We start from the raw sequence: 21,329 nt of genomic DNA, 5'->3' as shown, positions 1-21,329 counted from the left end.
CCTGATTCAATTTAATTTTTTTTTTTTTCTCTTCTTAGATGTTTTATTTCTCTACCATGTTGGTTCCAGTTTCTTTTTTTCTGCTTTCCTGTTGTCTGCTAATTCTCCTCCAAGCAGCTGCTATCCTTTTGTCTTTTCAACTCTCTCCTGTGGCGAGGGGGGCAGTGTGCCCCAGGTGCCATGTTGCAGTGGCGTACCAAGGGGGGGGCGTGGGGGGCGGTCCGCTCCGGGTGCCAAGCCCTGAGGGGGTGCTCTCGGTCCAGTCCGGTTCCACCCCCCTGCGTCGGGTGTCGCATTTGGAAACAGTCTGCAGCAAGATCGCAATGCTAGCGATCTTTGCCTGCTTTGGCTGTTTCCTCCGCCACGGTCCCGCCCCTCCTCTGACGTCAGAGGAGGGGCGGGACCGTGGCGGAGGAAACAGCCAAAGCAAGCAAAGATCGCTGGCATCGCGCGATTTTACTGCAGGCTGTTTCCTGAGGAAATGAAGCGTGGAGGCCGGGGGAATGAGCAGTGCTTCGTGGTGGTGGTGGTGGGGTCGAGCGGTCCTTCGAGGTAGTGGGGGGGGGGGGCAGCAGGCCTTCAGGGTGGGGCGGGCAGGCAGACCTTGTTGAGGGGGGGGGAGACAGGCCTTCAAGGGGGACAGGCAGGCCTTCGGGGGGGTGACAGGCCATCGGGGGGGGTGCAGGTCTTCGGGGGGGGACAGGCCTTCAAGGGGGACAGGCAGGCCTTCGGGGGGGGGGGACAGGCCTTCAAGGGAGGGCACAGACCTTCAAGGGGGGTACAGGCAGGCAGGCCTTCAAGGGGGAACAGGCCTTCGAGGAGGGTGCAGGCCTTCGGGGGTGGTGCAGGCCTTCGGGGGTGGGGCAGGCCTTCAAGGGGGGGCAGACCTTTGAGGGGGGCAGGCCTTCGGGGGGGTGTAGGCCTTCGGGGGTGGTGCAGGCCTTCGGGGGGGTGCAGGCCTTCAAGGGGGGGGGACAAGCCTTTGAGGGGGGGCAGGCCTTCGGGGGTGGTGCAGGCCTTCAAGGGGGGGGCAGGCCTTCGAGGGGGGTGCAGGCCTTTAAGGGGGGGGACAGGCCTTCAAGTGGGGGGACAGGCCTTCAGGGGGGGCAGGCCTTCAAGAGAACAGGCAGGCAGGCCTTCAAGGGGGGGACAGGCCTTCGAGGGGAGGACAGGCCTTCGAGGGGGTGCAGGCCTTCAAGGGGGGGGGACAGGCCTTCAGGGGGGACAGGCCTTCAAGGGGAGCAGGCAGGCAGGCCTTCAAGGGGGGGACAGGCCTTCGAGGGGAGGACAGGCATTCGTGGGGGTGCAGGCCTTCAAGGGGGGGAGACAGGCCTTCAGGGGGGACAGGCCTTCAAGGGGAGCAGGCAGGCAGGCCTTCAAGGGGGGGACAGGCTTTCAGGGGTGGGATGCAGACCTTTAAGAGGAGGGCAGGCTTTCAGGGGAGGGGGGCCCTGGTGTAGAAGTACACGGAGGGAAGGGGGAGGGGTTCAAAGAGACGTGCATATGCCGGACTTTGGGTGGGAAGAAAAAAATGGGTCTAAAAATAGAGGAGAGAGATACAGAGATGATGGACATGGGTTTTAGGGAGGGAAGGAACAGAAAGGGAGAGAAGTTGGACACAAGGGATGGTGTGGAGGGGGGGGGAGATAGAGATACTGGTTAGGAGGGTAGTTGGGAAAAGAAAGGGAGAGACGGTGGACCCTGGGGTGGTGGGGAAGGAGGGAGAGATGCTGGATGAAAGGGTAGTTAAGAAAAGGTGGATCTGTGGAGGGAGACAAAAAAAGGAAAGATGCCAGACATCCGGGGGAGAGAAGGGAAATGGAAGGGGAGGACAGAGATGGCAGATGGATGGTTAGCACGGAGAAAGAAGAAAGAAGGAGACCCTGGCAAGCAAGTTATCAGAAGACAACCAGAGACTTGGACCAACAAGATTTGAAAAATAACCAGACAACAAAAAGGTAGAAAAACTAATTTTATTTTCTGTTTTGTGATTACAATATGTCAGATTTGAAATGTGTATCCTGCCAGAGCTGGTGTTAGACCGCAAACGTGAGCTAGGATTTAACAGAGAGAGGAAAAGTCCTTTTTGTTTCTTTATTTTATTTACACCACAGCGCCAGTGTGGTTAGGAGAAGCCAAAGGGGGGTGAAAAGCTATAAAATAAACCCACCAGGATGTTTGAAAAAACACCCAATTGGGCAGGAAAATCGAATCGATAAACCAATTCAATAGGCTGAATCGAATCGTAATTTTTTTTCCTGAATCTGGCAGCACTAGTTTGTGCTATTGTCTTAAACTTTAGGACCTGGGATTGGGGAGAGATGGCATCCTCAGTACTTTATAATGCAAGTGAAATGAGGATTTGGTCAGATTTTTGAAGGGTCTGCACTCTGCAGAAGAAAAATATTGTATAGGCCGGGGACATGAGACAGCAGGAAATGGGAAATTTTCTTCCTTCTATTTTTGTGAATGGAAAGGCTGAAAATGTCAGAGAGTTCAGTTAAAATATGTGCTTTATAAGAAAATATAATAATGTATTTTATAAAGTTTATAGCATTGCTGGCCTACCCGGTGAGTTGTTCCTAGTGGTGGTGGTGGCAGCGTGTCAATGTGTTGAGAGGAAGAGGTGATCTGGGAAATTCTGCTGAGTAAACTCCGGGCCCATTTCCACCCCCTAGTTAGTCCACTCCACTCAACTGGTTCACACACTGAGTGGGTCTTTGGGTGTTGTTCCTGGGTAGTTGTTTTGGGATCTCTTCCAGTGGTTTGTCAGCATCTCCTTCTGGTCCAAGGAAGGAAACTTTATTAACCTTAGCACTGACCTACAGAATATGTTTGTAACAGCGCTGCTTGTGTGGCATTAGTCTATGTAGTGATCGAAAGAAAAAACCAGACCTTTGCACATTTTTGCACTATATGGTAGGTGTATGAGGAGATTCACATTTCCTGCACAGCTAAGTCCGTGTGAAGTTACCTTGTGCTGTATTTAACATCTTGCAAAGTCTCTGTTTGGAAGAAAAGATCTCAGCTTAAAAATGAAGTGGCCAGAAGTTATGGTAAAAGCAGATAGCGTAGCTGGTTTTAAGAAAGGTTTGGACAAATTCCTGGAGGAAAAGTCCATAGTCTGTTATTAAGACATGGAGGAAACATCTGCTTGCCCTGGATCGGTAGCATGGAATGTTGCTACTCTATGGGTTTTGACCAGGTACTAGTGACCTGGATTGGCTTCCATGAGAATGGGTTACTGGGCATGATGGACCATTGGTCTGACCCAGTTAGGCTTTTCTTATGTTATGTTCTCATCTGTAGGGGCCTTTGTTTTCACTTCTTATTTTAATGTATTTTTTTTCTGAGAACTTATCAGTGTTTTTTATAATGGGAACAAAAATGGAAGAGAATTAATGTGTGTGGAATGGGGGGGTAACTAATTTCTTCAGTTAAATAATTCAATCCACCTCAACCAGACATAGGAGAACTCACGCACCATTCACACACCCTCCAACCAAAAACGTCAAAAGAAAAAAACAGTTCGACAACCTCCTAGCCAATCGAGCTGCAACACTCGACCCCCAACTCTACAACCTATTGACCTCGACCACAAACTACAAAACCTTCAAAAAAGAAATAAAAACCCTTCTATTCAAAAAACACATAAAACCGAACTAACACAATCAGAACTGTCCCAAGCATCACCTGCAACTACTCCATATGTACTTCTTATGTCATGACAATTCAGACATAATTTATGTTATGTTATAGTATGTTTGGAATAAAGGTTACATATATGAGGTTCAATAAAAGAAAATTTTCACTGCCTGTTTCTATTATGACCATTTATTCAGTTTCATGGTTATTACAAAAAATATTTTTTTACATGGGGGGGTGTCAAAAAATTATGGGCCCTGGGTGCCACATACCCTAGGTACGCCACTGCCATGTTGGTGAGGGCACCAGCCCCCCTCCTCCTCTTCCCACTCCTCCCTTCACCACATGGGTGCCCCCCTTCCCTTCCCCCATACCTCTAGTTGTTCATCACAAGCAACAACTTCAACTTGTTCCTTGCGATCGCATCAGCTCTCCCGCTAACAACACTTCCGGGTGCCATGCATAGGAAATGACATCAGAGGGAGAGCCGCCGTGGTCATGAGCAGCAGGTTGAAGTTGTTACTCACGGCAGTGAACAACTAGAGGTACGGGGGAAGGGAAGGGGGCATGCGTGGTAAGGGGGATTGGGGCAGGAGCAGGAGGGAGGGGCACCTCTCACCCTCGCTATGCCACTGCCCTCACTACACCTGCCTCTGACATATTGATCATTCCTTTTTTAGCTCTTTTCTGCTTCTTTCTTACCCTTCTCCTCTTTTTCACTTTTCAACTACTTATCAAATTTTGTCTTCTCTCCCATTTCCCATCTCATTCCTTCCTTTGTCCTCCATTCCCTTTCATCTTCAATGTACCCCTATTACCATATTTCTACCCACTGTTTTCATCTGTTTTCTGTCATGGAGACTTCTAGGCTTAGCGGCAGGCAGTGTATGAGAATCGCTGCCAATTCCATGACCCGATAGCCAGTGAGTAGTAAGTAGGTTCGGATCATCTTGGGGAGGCACCAGCACCCCTCCTCTCCCACGCCACACTTACTGTCCCTAGTACCTCTTTAAATCTTCACCAGAGCAAGCAACTTCTCCAGCCTGCTGCTTGCACCAGCCTGGCTCCCCTCTGAAATCACTTCCTGGTTGCAGGGTCAGGAAGTGATGTCAGAGGGAAAGCTAATGATAAACGAAAAGATAGACTGGTAAAACTTAAGGTTTAAGATACCAAAAGAATTTATTTGTGTACTCTCAGATACCCGTCTCTTAGATCAACGAGGTTTTCACTAAGGTTGTATATACGGGTTCAGATATCAATCATTGAGTACCCAAATTGCAAATAATATTGTGAAGTGCTATAAAGTGCTAAATAAACTCAAAGTAAGTATGAAAATAAATCTGTTGCACTTATCTTAATGCACCCAATACACCCTACGGGACCCGTTTCACCCAAATTGGGCTTCTTCAGGGGTCAAATTTCTGAAAATAAATACATAAATGAAGAAAATATTAGAAATTTCTTAAACCTTTAAGAATGAAACATGTGAACGTGCCTACGATAATAAAATCTTAAAATATATATGAATAAGCTTACTTGTGTTGTCTCGAGTTTACAAGACAAAAAATGGCGCTTTTGCATCGAGGACGCCGACACATGCGCTGTTATAAGCTACCTAATTACTCATGCGCATGCGTGAAAGATACCATATGTTTAAAAATTTTTTTATGAAAATGTACATATAAATAATTATCTTGACTTAGAAATTCAATAAAATACTCTCCAGTCTATATTGTTGTTGAGACCCTTAGGTGACATGGTTTGTAGTCTGTATATCCACCTGATTTCTTTTTGAGCAAGCCGTTTTCTTCTATCTCCCCCTCTAATGTTATTTTCCTCTTTGTCAATACAAAAGTATTTAAGATCCTGAAATTTATGTTTTGCAGTAGAGCAATGTTCTACAAGTGGAGCTGTCATCTTGTTGTGTTTAATATTAGATTTATGTTCAATGATGCGTGTTTTAAAACTTCTGGTCGTCATACCCACATATATTTTTTTGCACGGACAGAGAATGATATATATCACAAAATCAGATGAGCAAGTCAAAAATTTTTTAATTAAATATGTTTTTCCGTCTAACGGGTTCGTGAAAGAATTTTGTGTGATGGTTAAAGCACAAATGCTGCAACGGCCACATTTATGAAAACCATTGGGTAATAGATTTCTATGAGAAACCGCTAAGTTAGTATCCCTGGTGGACGAAAATAATTCCTTGAGATTGCGTTCTCTAGAAAACGCCATTCTCAACTCAGTGTTTTCAAAAATTTTATTTGATTGAACTATTTTCCAGTTATTTTTCAAGATCTGAGCTAAAGTGCTACCATCGTTGGAATATTTCAACACACAGGTCATAGTATCTTCCTCGGGGTCATTGATTTTGTTTTTTTCTTCCATTAACCACTCTCTGTGGACGAATTTGGCTCTCTTCTTTGATTGTTGTAGTATATTCTTAGGGTAACCCCTATCTTTTAATTTACTAAGAAATTTCTTAGAATGTATCTTGTAATCATTCTGTTTTGTGCAATTTCTTTTAATACGTAGGAGTTGTGAAAACGGTAAATTCTTCTTAAGGCTGTATGGATGACAGCTGTTAAAGTCTAAAAAGGTATTTCTGTCTGTAGGTTTGGAATATAAATCAAATTCAAAGTTATTAAGAGTTTGTATTATCTTTAAATCCAGAAACTCAATTGACTGAGTAGAAATCTTTATTGTAAATTTTAAATGATCATCACAACTGTTTAACCAATTGAAAAAAGCATTTAGGTCTTCTGGAGGTCCTGTCCACAGCATCAAGACGTCGTCTATGTATCTGAACCATTTAAAAATATATGGTGCAAAAGGAGAATTTTCAATCCATACTTTCTCAAATTCACACATATAAAGATTAGCTACCGAGGGAGCAAACACTGCTCCCATTGCTACTCCCGATTTTTGTTGGTAAAATTCTTTGTTGTATGTAAAGAAATTTTCTTTCATGGCAATATGTGCTAAATTAAGAATAAAGTTGGTAGGAATAAAATGTGGCTGGACTCTTTTCTCCAAAATTTTTGACTTGCTCATCTGATTTTGTGATATATATCATTCTCTGTCCGTGCAAAAAAATATATGTGGGTATGACGACCAGAAGTTTTAAAACACGCATCATTGAACATAAATCTAATATTAAACACAACAAGATGACAGCTCCACTTGTAGAACATTGCTCTACTGCAAAACATAAATTTCAGGATCTTAAATACTTTTGTATTGACAAAGAGGAAAATAACATTAGAGGGGGAGATAGAAGAAAACGGCTTGCTCAAAAAGAAATCAGGTGGATATACAGACTACAAACCATGTCACCTAAGGGTCTCAACAACAATATAGACTGGAGAGTATTTTATTGAATTTCTAAGTCAAGATAATTATTTATATGTACATTTTCATAAAAAAATTTTTAAACATATGGTATCTTTCACGCATGCGCATGAGTAATTAGGTAGCTTATAACAGCGCATGCGTCGGCGTCCTCGATGCAAAAGCGCCATTTTTTGTCTTGTAAACTCGAGACAACACAAGTAAGCTTATTCATATATATTTTAAGATTTTATTATCGTAGGCACGTTCACATGTTTCATTCTTAAAGGTTTAAGAAATTTCTAATATTTTCTTCATTTATGTATTTATTTTCAGAAATTTGACCCCTGAAGAAGCCCAATTTGGGTGAAACGGGTCCCGTAGGGTGTATTGGGTGCATTAAGATAAGTGCAACAGATTTATTTTCATACTTACTTTGAGTTTATTTAGCACTTTATAGCACTTCACAATATTATTTGCAATTTGGGTACTCAATGATTGATATCTGAACCCGTATATACAACCTTAGTGAAAACCTCGTTGATCTAAGAGACGGGTATCTGAGAGTACACAAATAAATTCTTTTGGTATCTTAAACCTTAAGTTTTACCAGTCTATCTTTTCGTTTATCAGTAGATCATTTAGACTTGGTACATTGTTTTACATTCAGAGGGAAAGCTAATGCCAGTGCGAGCAGCTGCTCACACTGGTGAAGATCTAAAGAGTATGGGGAAAGGGAGGGCATGAATGTGGTATGGGGGTGTGGAAGAAGCAGAGAGGAGGGTGCAGGGGGGCGCCACTGCCCCAGGTGCCTCCTACCCTCACTGCACCATTGCCGATAGCTGACACCGTCCAAGATTTCAATTTCAATTTTATTTTATTTGATATACTGCTTATAAAGCCTAAGCGGTTTCCATTAAAAAAAACATGTACAATAAAAACTTAATATGGGGAACATACATTGTATTTTGAAACAACTACGAAGGACAGACAAGCATGACACAGTAGGAGAGGAGGGAATACTACGTGACTGAAATTCTGCGCAAATTCTGCATTGTGCAGTCGCGCAGAATTCTGCCAGGAGTAGAATAAGGACCTCTCTCAGGTTCCAGTGCTACCCAGTGGCTAGTCAAGATTAATGCATCATGGAGAGGAGAATTTGAACATTAGAGGATCCACCCAAGCCTCTGTTTAAGGCATATCATCCAAGGGACAGGGATCTGAACTGGCTCTTGGCTCTTTCACAATATCCTGAAAACCTGACTGGCTGTGAATGCCCTGAGGACTAGGTTGAAAAGCACTGGTCTGGTGGTCCAGGTGTCATAATGGCATAATGGTACCACCGCTAGGGGTCAGATTTCTAAATACCCTTAAAATACTGACCATTGTTGGCTGAATATTGACTAGCAAAATTTTATTTGATCATTTCACTATTGTTTTGATGTTTAGTAAAAATGTACATTTTCCCTCCATATTCTATATATGGTGCCTCAAATTGTGCACCAATATGTGTGTGCCAGTCCCAAGATGTGTGCTCAACTAAATCGAGTAATAAGCCAATTAGGCCCTTATTCTGTAAATAGTGCTGTTATTGGCAGTTGCCTAAAAAACGACCACCGATCATGTGTCAATCACGCAACGGCACCATTTGCAGAATTGTGGCTAAATGAAAGGTAGGCGCTGGAAATATAGACCAGGGTTTTGAAGGCTATATTTCCACTGCCTACCTTTCACATGAATTGCATTATGATGCCTCATGCCATTTCTAATGTTAACCACGCCTACAGTGGTGTTAGGCATTGTAAGGTACCTCCATAATTGGGATAACAGTGGTGCCCTTTTGGGGCACACTAATTGGCTGCGCTGATTAATAACCAATTAAAACTTTTAAAAAACTGGTTTTTAATCAGCGCAGCCAATTAGTGTGCCATTTAAAACCAATTAGGTGGCGGTAGGGCACCTAACACGACCTTTCGGGCGCTGTTTTTAGAATCGGGCCTTTAGTGCCACAATTGGCACCGATCTGAATTTGCATGCACATCTTGCTACATGGTATTCTATAACAATGTGTGCCCAAATCCCACAGAGTGCAAACCAAAAGAGGGATGTGGCTATGGGAGGCGCATAGGCAGGACAAGGGCATTCCTAAAATTTGTACACATTGTTACAAAATACTGGGAATGTTTGCTCAAATTGGGTGCTGAGAATTATGCCTGGTTTTTAAAGGTGTAAGTTTGGGCGCCTGAATCAGCATTCAATGGTATTCCACAATAGGGGCTCAAATTTAACTGACCATTATAGAATAGCATTAAATGCCGATTTTTTGGGATGCTGATTTCTAAGTGCCATTTACTGAATCTTCTCCTTTATGTCAAGCTATACCTGTTGTACAGGTACAGCTTGAGATAAAGGCAGGTAATTAATTTCAATAAATAAATAAATAAAATATAGCATTATCTGTTACAATATGTACTTTAAGAAACAAAATCGAACAAGCTGTTTCCTGCAGAATATAACTAGAAAAAAATAATAATTAAAGATCACTTCTTATAACAACTCATACAGTAATACATAGGATAACTACCTCCCCCATCCACTTCTTCAGGAAGATAATTGGGCTTGGTGTTAATTCTCCTCTGAGACAATGGGACAGGTCCATCTTATCTGAAGTTGTATGGACTTTCTGAGCCTTTTCCCCCTTCTGACCCGTCATTTCCACCAAAAAGTCCTACGGGAACCAGAAGTGTTTTCGATTATAATTTTATACATTTGTAAACTGCACTCTATATTTCATAATTTACTCCTCCCTCCCCCCATTACAAAACTGCGCAAGAGGTTTTTAAATCCTTTATTCATTTTATAATTCACAACAAGTGTACAGTAAATATCAAGCAATTAGAATACAATATCACTTGAAAATCTACCATATCATACAACAAAAAGATATAACCCCCACCCCCTCCCACTTCCATATACAACAAAAAATATACCACATGAATATAATATCTTATCATTCATATATATTATTAACAGAAATCCAACCCCCCCCCCCCCGATCCACATGTAAGAATTAAAATTGGGAAAAGTGTAAATTATTCATTAGAATAATTTAAAAATGGCCCCCACACATCCTTAAATTTATTATAGTAACCTTTTTGAACTGCCAACGCTGAAGAGGTTTTCAGCGTTGGCCGGCACGCTGAATGTTCTACGCTGCCCCAATGCTCATAGGATCTCTATGACAGTCGAAGCATTGCAGAGCATTCAGCACACCGGCTGGTGCTAACAACCTCTTGCAGTTTTGTAAAAGGGGGGGCTTAGTGATTTTATTATTTGTAGGCTGCTTAGATTTTTAGATAATGTGAGCTATACATTCTGTAAATAAATAAATAAATAAGAAAGTAAGAACATGTATGGAGGGGCATAATCAAAATATACAGCTAAGTCTGATTCGGACATATGGTGCTAGATGCCCAAAGTTAGCAGTGGTAAAATGTCCATTCTCGAAAAATACGTTTAGAATACAGTACTCCCCCGAAATTCATGGGGGTTCGATCAAACTAAGTGTTATGCTTGAAACAGTTTAAAGTATAAGCAAAAAAATCCTTTATGCTAGACTGCAGCAATGACTTTTGTTTTTCATTTGACTTCACAATATGCAATGATTGGGTGGTGAGGCGATGTTCTTGGGGCCTTGGCTCCTTGTTTTTGCCTCCGTGTCTCTGAGCATATTTTTGACTTCAAAGAGTTGATGTTTCATGAGTGTAAAATTTGTTACTACACCTCTTGGAATGAATTTTTTTTAATTTTCATCTTTTCTAAACCTGAGCTGTTCTGTGAGGGAGTTTTTCTTGCTAGTGAAAGTATCAAAAGCAGTTTTGATTTGTACCTTTTGGTTCTATATTGCTACATTAGTCTGAGGCTTTTTCTCCCTCTTTTTAGGTGCATGTTGGGTTTGAAGAGGGGGGTTCCTCGGTGCCATGATCACACAACATTTTGAATCATTATATGAACATATTATATATTGTGCATCCTCGTATAATTAGATTTACAAATAAGCAAAGTAATCAGTACATTTGGTCTTGGAGAATAAAAACTACAAGGGCAGGATCTATGAGACAGACTTGGGTTTTTTTTTTGTTGCATAGAGCTTTTTGGACCCCAGTTCGTTTACAGAAGTTGGATAGCTCTAGGTCCAATAGATGCTGGTATTGTGGTTTAGAGGCTGGGACATTGGACCATTTAATATTTTTCTGCCTTTTGGAAGTTAATTTGGTCCCAAATTAATTCATTGTTGGAAAATTATGTTGCCCTTTCATATGACACTATATTATTTGGTACATCAATGAGATTTAAAAGCCCAATTTCTGCAAATAATAATAAACTTCTACTGATATTGACAGGGGTTGCCATTCAGCAGATTCCTGGAAATTGGAAAGATTACACTAAACTTAATTATACTTTTTGGTGGAATTCAGTATGCCACATATATATAAAATGGAAAGGGTGCTTGCCATGCAACAAGGAAATTATAATAAGTTTAAAAAGATTTGGGGGCCATTGATGATTTATTCTAATGATCAGCCATCTTAAACACCTTAGTATTAGATAAGATGTAGGGGGGTGGGATTGTGAAAGGTAATAATTGATAACTGTTTGTTATTAATGTGTGGGTGGGTGGGAAGGGACTCTTTTATATCTATATATTTGGGGGAATATAAGTAAGATTGTCAAGTGATTAGTTAAAATTTTTCTGATTGTTTATTATACAGATTAAAAAAAAAAAAAAAAAGAACAGACCTGCTTAGGTAAGATTTAAATTAGCTTTTAAAAAAAAACCCTTAAAAAGGTGTTCCAATAAAGGATTTTCTTAAGTGCCCAATAAATACTATGTGCTAACATGCAATTTACACCTATTTCTCCATCCACAAGCAACCCAGCTCAGCTTCCTAATGTGCCATGCAGTTAGCCAGGGGATTTTTGCACACTGGCTGCTTCAAATGCATGGCACTCTTACCGCAGGCCCATAATGACAGCATATGCTATACCTGCACTATTCAGTAAACAGGCTTCTGAATGTGTGGGAAGAACGTGATGTTAACCCATTTCCTGAATCAATAAGGCATCAGTTTTGATCAAACGAAAGAAAAGATCATACTTTGGGGTCAAATGTGACTTGCTTTCTCACACTGTGCTGAAGATGAGCAAAGAATTCATTATCCTCTATTTCAAGAAGACTCATGACCCGTTCTGCCATTGCAGAGATTTCCAGCCAAGATGGGAACAAGTGTTGAATTAAGAAGTGTAGGTACATGGCCAGTTCATATGGATGTTCGGCTAAAAGACAAAATTCATCTTTGTATTGATATCTAATCATTTCTTTTTTATTTTAACTAACAAACAACAAAAAAAACCAACAGTGTCTGCAGTATAACAACAGCAAGCAAAAAACAAAAAAGAAACTGCAGACAATATGTACAAGATGCAGGCTATGTTTATTTTACCCAATGTTAAATGCGGTAACTAATACCACCTTTTTACAAACCAAAAGACCCAACACGGTGAGCCCTAAAAAACTGCCCTAAAACCTACTATACCCACCTGTCCACCACCCTAATTGCCCTTATGGCTAAAGGTAGCACCTATACAGCAGTATTGTATGGTTTTGGAGGGCTCACACTGTCCACCATATATGAAGTAGATAGAGTGGATTATAGGCCTGGCTTCTCCTCTTTATGGTTCACTAGCCCACCCACCTGACTACTTAAGACACTTGTGTGATTCTCTAATAGGCTTTCCCATACCAAGTGCTGCTGTTCTAGAGCCAGGTATGTACCGTTTTATTCAAACTTTTTTTGGGGTGGGAGGAGGTCAATGACCACTGGGGGAGTGTGTGGGGGTCATTACTTAATCACTCCAATGGTCATCTAGTCAGTTTGGGTACCCTTTTGGCACTTAGACACTTCTCAAACAGGTCTAGGTGAAAACGTCTAAAGTTCCATCCAAGACAGGGAAATGTTTGATTATAGCTGCAGGATATCCGAGTCTAAGCCCACCCAAATCCTGCACATTCCCCGCCTCCCAGCATACCCATTTCTACTCTGGACGCACATTGGGTTAGAAGTCCTGCTAGACATCCAGAAAAGTCATCTTTGAGAATGCTCACTTGGACGTTTTGTCTAGTAAGATGGCCAAGTGCTGGTTTATGCTGTCTTTTGGATGTCTATCTTTTTAAAAAAATGAACCTCATAGTTTAATTTATTAGTTCAAAAGTCACCGGTCCGTAATAATAAAACAGAAGCAAAGGGATGACCATATTATCTCATTATTAAAGGATTTATATTGCCTTCCAGCAGTCCTTAGAGTTTACGTTTATTACTCTGGTCTATGAGACCTGGATTCTCTAAACGGCACTGATTTTTTAGATTCTGGTAGGCATCCAAACTCAGTAAATATACCATTGAAACAATATTTTATACTGAGTTTCAAGGTGCCTATGGTGCCTATAAAATTGGTGCCAGAATGTAGGAGCATTAGGGTGCCTAGCACCACTGTGGGTGTGGCTAATGCCGGAAGAGGCATTAGGTGGCCTAAAGCACCTACAGAGGCGTGATTCACATCATAGGTAGGCACCAGAAATGTAGGCCAAGAAAACCCTGGCCTACATTTCTGGTGCCTACCTTTAATGGAGGCGCAATTATGTATCTGGCACCTGCATGTGATTGACACATGATTGGCAGCCGCTTTTAAGGTGGCCGCCAACAACAGCACCAGTTACAGAATCTGGACCTAAATGTCTTCATCAGGCTGCCCCAGATTCTTAGGGAACTGTTATGACCCTATGTTCTTTCCAACGAATCGAGATTAACTCTGGAAGCTTTTTTATTGGTTCTTAATTTTCCAGCTTTAAAATTATCAATCACTAAAGGTAGTATATTACTGTGTAATATATAATGTACCAGAAAGCCTGTTGTTATGAACAGGTGTTTTACACATATTTGTTATTTTAATTTGATTGTATATTGATTTATTTTATATTGTAATTATGTTATTGTTTTATTTATATTTAGCTATTTGTATTGTATTGTATTCTACTTTAGAACTTTGGTTGTAACTGGAAAATCAATTCTTATATAGAAAGAGATAAATAAATACATAATATTTTACCTGTTGGCAAGTTTTGTTTTAAGGCCACTTGCAAAGGAAAAAGCCAGTGGATAAGATATGGTTTGTATGTGCCACTGTGAACGTACAGAATGTTTAAAGTTTTGCTCGTTTCTAGAATCATGTGTTCATTTGTGGCAAAAAGCTGCATACATGATGTGTTTTCATACACCTGTTTGGATTAAAGGGGGAAAAAAACACATACAGAATCCAATTTTATATAAAATGCCTGGGAATTTATTTAGTGGCAATATACATATCAATATATGTATATGTTATATGTAAAACTTCTGAATATAAGTGCTTCTTTGTGTAAGCTACAAAGAGAAGCAATGATTATTGGTGCTATATGAGGGGCCGCTGAAAAGTTCTTAGCCCAGCCAAGAAGAGAATGTGTGATTTATAAGTTATTCCACACTTTTCTTGACACGTTTTGTTTCATTTCATATTACTGAAACAAAACGTGTCAAGAAAAGTTTGGAATAACTTGTAAGTTTCATGGCTCCACATCATTCTCTTCTTGGCTGGGCTGAGAACTTTCCAACAGCCACTCGTATGTACAACTGTGATCATCTCTGGCAAAAAGTGACTAAAATCACTAGAAATAAAAAAATGAGGTTGTAAAAAATACTGTTAGAGCAAACAATTTGTAATACAGCAGTCCAAAATCCATCCTTTTATGTTAAAAAAAATTAAAAAATTACAGAAGTTCAAACAAGTAATTTTCTCACACTGCTTATGGATCCATAACATGACAAAATCAGCCATTCTCATCTTATTGTATCTGCTACTGTAGTCACCTTTTCCCAGAAATGATCACATATGTTTGGCTTGTTTTCCCAGTTTATATCTCGTTCTTTGTGTCAAATACAAATGTATAAGTTACGGGCCAAAGTTCTATATATGATGAAGCTGAAAAACTGATATTGATAAAAGTTTATGTTAAGCAGTATTTTATAGACTGTGTGCCGCGGAAGGATTTCAGGTGTTCTGTGAAATGCATGCCAGGCAGGCAAGTCAACCGGCACCTCTCCTCCTCATCGGTGCCTCTCCTGCTCTCCGCACCTCCCACTGGCATAGTCATTTCGTTCCCACCCATCACCGCAAATAATCTTTTCCATCCTGCCCACTGCCATAACCATCAGAAGTAGTTATTTTATTTAATTATGCCACTAAAGTAGATTAGAGGCTCTGGCAGAGACCCATTTACAAAGTTTGTATTCTTCCTAATTAACATTTCCAAATAAGCAAAGGCACTTTATTGATTTTGAAATATTAATTAGGAAGAATACATACAATACAATTTTTATTTGTATACCGCCAATACCTCCATGAACTTCACAGTAGTTTACATAAGTAATTATGGTGATACAAATTAAAAACTAGCATTACAATATTTAGGAATTATTACTAACAAATTCATGAAATAGATAGGTCTTTGGGTCTTTTTTTAAAAACATTTAAAATTAGATTGCTGGTTAATATTAATTGGTAATGCTTTCCACATACTTTGTAAATGAGTTTCTGCCAGATCCTTTAATGTAAATATTTAAATACTCTCAGCTGAAGACTTCCTTCAAAGGTGGCCAAAACTCCCTTTTACCAAGCTTGACAGGCAGCAATAATGTCCCTGAACCACAAATACTGACACCTTAGTGGCTCAAGGTTGCTGCTACACTTGGTTTAAGGTTGGCCACCTTTAAAGGAGATTCTCAGTTGGTGGTGTTTGGGGATCCCCACCAGCTACAGCAATAAATTTCAGTTAATAAATTAAAAATAAAATGTTTTTTTTTTTAAACCTTTGTTGTCTGGACATTTATTTTTCCATCAAGTTGGTTTCAGTTTCTTGTTTCTTGTTTTACTTTTACTTTCTTTCTTCCTTCTCCTCTTTGCTTTTCAACTACCTATCAAATTTCCATCTTTTTTTTTTCTCACCCACTCTTCTGTTCTCTTTCATCTTCAGTCTACTCCCCATTACCATATTTTTACCCACTGTAATTCATTTCCCTGCCAACACCCCTCCACATATGCTGTCACCATTCCTAGTTTCTCCCTTCTGCCCAGCAGCTGCTCCCTCTTTCTTCCTTCCTTATTAGTTATCCAAACTCACTCCCCACCCTCAAAGTCTAAAATTTCCCTGTTCTTTTCACTCTCCCCCACCCCCGCATCCTCTAGTATTACTACTACTTATCATTTCTAAGGTCATGGGCAGCAGTTCTAACACACTGCCGGCTGCTGACCCGGAAGCTTCCCTCTGATGCATGAACATATCAGGGTCAGTTGCCAGCAGCATGTTGGAACCACTGCCACAGCTTTGAAGACTTCTGCCTGTTAAGGGCAGAGAGCAAGTATGGTTGTACTGTAATTGAAGGGAGGAGGTGGAGAAGGTATGGTGATGACCCTGGAGCCCTGCAGAAACTACTTGCATCCCTGTGGGATCCCTGTGACCCTGGAGGGGATCTCCATGGGTTTCCTGTGACTTGGAGGGGATCCCCATGGACTTCGCAGGATTCCCTCCAACCCTGTTTCTGTGCAGCTCTCTGGTGTGGAGTGGTGATATTCAGTCAGGGGAAAAGGCGTGAAAAAGAAATTTAGAAATAATACAATGAATACAAAGGTGTTAATATAACATTCAAAACTATGGTGGTACTTTTCAAGGACTAGAAACACACACTAAAATGATAGTCTCACGTGGCAGAAAATGACATGTAGGTAAAGAACTTTCTCTCATGTTGCTCACCTCAATCACAGCATTTTCTATTAGGCCTGAAATTGGTGATCGAGTAGCACTTCTAAGCTTTAATTCTGTTAGTCTGTGTGCCACTGTTCTTCCAAATTTCTCTCTTACTTCTTTCTCAACATTTCTAAGAAGAAAATACATCACAGTAATAAAAGACCATTGCACATTTATTTCTGTCTATAATGCAAGGATATATCCCAGCTGCCAACTATAGAAGCATGTCTGCTCCTTAACTATATAATGCAATTATGTGTATTAACAAGTAGTTCAATTTTACCATCTGAGTTGACATTTAATCAGAGCCTAAACTATAGAAGGTTACATGGTAGCTCACATACTAAAGAGTTCAGAAATTACTTTGATAACTTATGTGGTTCATGGCTGAATATTATCCAGGATCTGCATAAGGGGCAGTGGCCTAATGCACTCCAGTCAGTTACTGATATACAATGATGGTAGCCAAATATGGCCTATTATTGAGTATCAGGGCCTAATTCTGTCCACAGAAGTCAGTATTTAAAAGCTGGTGACTGCTGTCAGCTATATATTGATCAGTTAAAATTTGCTAGTCTCAAGGAGATTTAAAAAGGTGTCATAGTGGAAGGATGCGCTGAACGGCCGCATAGTAGAGGCACGCTGGAAGGCCTCACTGAAAAGCTACACAAGCAGAGCTTGGTGTTTTGAAGAGTTTGGCCTGCCATACCTTATTTCCCTGTCATTTTTCAATGGGGAAAAGGAGACGAAACATGTGGGAGCCTCCCCCGGTGGCACCATCCACTCTGGGAATGAGACAGCCAACTTTTGATTTCTTCCGAGCACTAGCAGGACTGGTGACTTCTTGTCCTTCAGTCGGGTCCAGAGTATCTGTATCGGGCAGCAGTTTGGGGGCGTCTTTAAGCCCCATAGAACGAACGGCTCCCTTGGACCCGGGTGAAAACTTATCAGAAGCCCAGCATTCGGCAGGGGAATCTGAGCAGGATGATATCCCCTGTGAGCAAGGGAGGCTGTCTGCTGAGGATTTGGAGTCTACTCCAAAGGAAGAAGAACAACTGATACAAGCTGCTTCCAAAACCTTGGGTCACGAAACAGTGAGTAATCTAATGAAAGTTAAGACCCGTGTAATATTGGTTTCAGAGAAGCGGGAAGTCAAGACCAGCCGTTGTGACACTTGATTCACTATGGGATGCCATTAATGGCATACAATCTTTTCTGTTAAAAGAAGTTAGACAAAATACTGTGGATTTGAAGAATATTTCTGAAGTAGTTTTGGTTCACATGAAGGTTGATAATCAACATGGACAAGAAATGGATTCCTTAAGGCAGTGGAGACATGTGAGTCCTTGATGATAAAGGATAGAAATTATATTGCAAAACGCTTAAAGTACCTTAAAAATCAATTGATACAATTTAACTTACGATTTTTGAATTTCCCTAAGTCTCCACTGGTGAAAGCTGTGGATATGTTTAAGAAATTTTTGATGGAAGTTCTGAAGATGCCATCGGAGGCACTTCCTTCTATTACATGTGCTCAATACCTCCAGGGTTGAAGGAGTTCTGCTAACTCAGGGGCAACAGCTGAGAAGGAAGAACCCCTGGAACTTACTGCCTTTTTAGAATCCTCTCTGGAAGTGGTTACCTTTAGGACTACATTGCTGGTTACCATCGCTTTTGAATTTGACTGTAATAATGTTTGAAGCTTTCCTTTAGATATTTGGACTCTCAGTTTCTAGGGTCTAACATAAGAGTATTTTCTAGCTTGGTATGAGATACACAGATAAGGCAAAAAGCCTTCTTGGCCTTTGGGCTAGGGTTCAGGCTTTATCTGTTAACTTTGTGTTAAGATTTCCTTGTAATTGTTGCATTGTTCATGAATGTAAACAATTTCAATTCTTTGACCCTAAACAGTTTGAGGAATTTTTAAGTGCTAGAGAAGAATTTAATGTCATAGTGTAAATTCCATAAGTTCGCTATAGACTGGCTAGGGACAAGATCTCGGAGAGGACCTCAGTGCATTTGTATTCCTTTATTACTTATAGTTACTTTTTCCCTAATTTTGGATCATAATTTCTAAATGTTGTGGGTGAAAGATGTTTATTATTTCCTATTGTATCTTTAGTTTTACTTTACTTTGTTTCAAGAATTTCTGTTAATCTCCAAAGTGATGTAAAAGTGAAATTAATAAAGATTTTTTTTTTTTTTTAAGTTGCTGGTCTCTAAAATAAAGGGGACCAATACCACAAGAGACTTCTGAATGTACTGGGCAAAGGAAGATATATCTTGGATCCTGTGACCGATGCAATCATCAGAACAATAGGGCCTGCTGAAGCAGCCATACATCCTAAGATCATTAGCATTGACCCCAACAGCTATAGACAGTCTTGAGCTTGGGGTGTCAACTGTAAGAAAAACGCTTGCCACTAAAAGAGAAATTTGTGTACCCTCTTCTGCATCAAGAACTTGCCTGCCTTAGTATCAAACTGGGCTCTAAGATACTCTAAGAGACAGAAAGAATATGAGACTTTCTTGACATAATTTACCACCCATCTCAGGCTCTCCATTAGAAACCTGCATTACACATACATACGGAATACACTTGGAGAGATGTGCCTACAGTTTCCCTCTAGAAATGTAGGGGGTGATATTCAGCCCATGGCAGTTAGCAGTTTTTAAGACACTAACCCTTCCTCCTAAGGGTGCCTGACAGCCTGCGTGTAACCTCTGCTTAACAGTGGGTGTGACCACTACAGGGATGGCTCTGAGCTCCCTGGCTGGTCACAGACCGAAGTCTGTGAATTCTAAAGCAGGCAGAGCTTCAAATTTGCTTCAAGCACAAAAAGGGGCCAAAATTCCATGAAATTAAAACAATAAAATGGGGAGAGCAGAACACACACAACTGCAGTCATGAGTGCAGAAGGAAAAAACTGTAGAGGGAGTTAAGCTGCACAGTGAAGTACACCAGAGGCAGAGTGAAAAATCCAGAGTGGATTCCTTCTGCAGCATATGGATATGGGGAAATAACCCAGCAGTTTAGAATGTCTCACCTATTACACTGGAAATTGCCATTAACTGGTTAAGTACTGGTTCCACTTAAGGTCCACTCATGGATCATCCTGGAACTAATATCATTGGCCAGGGCACTGAACACTATTTAACCATGCCAGAGCTCCTTCTGCCTAGTTAAATGGCTTTGAAAATCGGGTGTGTAGTGTTTAGGGAGCCATTTGAAAAAGGGTAATGTGATTACTTGACTCCAAGTCATGAATAACAAATGAATCAGTCTTGACTTTTCATATTTATGCTACACTAGATTAGTGTACATATGTATTATGTACATAATACTTTATATATTAATTATAGTATAACTATGAATATTATAGTTGTATATTATCTATGATGCTTTGTGGGTTCAGATTTAAAAGACACTCTTAGAGCACTGGAGATCTGAGAATAACATTACCTTCTTACATTAGACCCATTCAGTTTTCTCTCACATTGTAGAAGCTTCTCAATCCAAATAAACCATCTAAGTGTATATGGGAGCAGTTTGCCACTTAGCCTTTCAAACACTGCAGGCCAACATTCATGATCAGATGAAAGGATGGCACAGAGAGACTCTCCCAGTATATCACTATCTGAACAGTTCAGTACAGGCAGGCTTAGTTTAGGATGAATGTTTTTCTGGCCTGTAATAGACATCAACAGTAAATAAGCTATACCAATTATTAATTTATAGCATTAAAAAAGGTGCATGCCACTGTAATATGCTAGAAAAATATATTTATAGCAGAACTTATTACTACTTCAATTAACTAAAGTATACTTAATAAATCAAAATACTGAGGCAACATTGGACTTACAAGTTATTATGACTACTGTGGAAATGTACATAAATTGGATGGATTGATAGTACTAGGAACTCTCTGAAGCTCAGCATGAAAAAATCTAATAATTTATAAAAATTAATGTTAGCAATATAAAAGAATAGCTTGCAATTTATAAGAATTATGTCATAATGACTTGCAATTTACAGATGTGATATCACAATGGCTCACAGTTCATACAAATGAAATTACTATGTTTTATAATTTATGGTAGTGACATCATTAGAATTTTGTCAAGTAAAGCTAGAATTAAAAAAAAGAAGGATGCTAACTGCACAACTAGATTATAGCTGCAGTAACTAGTTCTAACTGGTCAGTAATTAAAGAATCCAGTTCCAGTGGTTTATATAAAACACAAATGGGAAATTATTACACTACAAATTATCTTTTAGTAGTCAAATGATTCTCATTCTGCTCTCAAAATTTATCAATAGTCCCGTTGCACATAAATTGCTTGTTGTAATTACTACCTTATAATTCTGAATCTACTCTCCATCATTTTTTCTTTTTGCATTATCTGTCAGAAATGGATTTTACCCAAAGACACGGGATGAATAATCCTT

General features: G+C 40.3%; 1 protein-coding gene across 1 annotated transcript in view; it reads right to left on the bottom strand.

Moving 5' to 3' along the window:
• The window catches only part of LOC117349253, a 165,200-nt gene that overhangs the window by 76,926 nt on the left and 66,945 nt on the right, over nucleotides 1-21,329 (bottom strand). Inside the window, exons 7-11 of the mRNA XM_033922471.1 lie at nucleotides 20,343-20,568; nucleotides 16,886-17,009; nucleotides 14,149-14,317; nucleotides 12,140-12,318; nucleotides 9,566-9,709 (exon numbers count right to left, since the gene is read on the bottom strand). Coding sequence (XP_033778362.1) covers nucleotides 9,566-9,709; nucleotides 12,140-12,318; nucleotides 14,149-14,317; nucleotides 16,886-17,009; nucleotides 20,343-20,568 — 842 coding nt within the window. The remainder of the gene's footprint in view (nucleotides 1-9,565; nucleotides 9,710-12,139; nucleotides 12,319-14,148; nucleotides 14,318-16,885; nucleotides 17,010-20,342; nucleotides 20,569-21,329) is intronic.

This window comes from Geotrypetes seraphini, chromosome 15, assembly GCF_902459505.1.
Source record: "Geotrypetes seraphini chromosome 15, aGeoSer1.1, whole genome shotgun sequence".
NCBI classification, from domain to species: Eukaryota; Metazoa; Chordata; class Amphibia; order Gymnophiona; family Dermophiidae; genus Geotrypetes; species Geotrypetes seraphini.
This window is presented reverse-complemented; position numbering and strand designations above follow the sequence as displayed.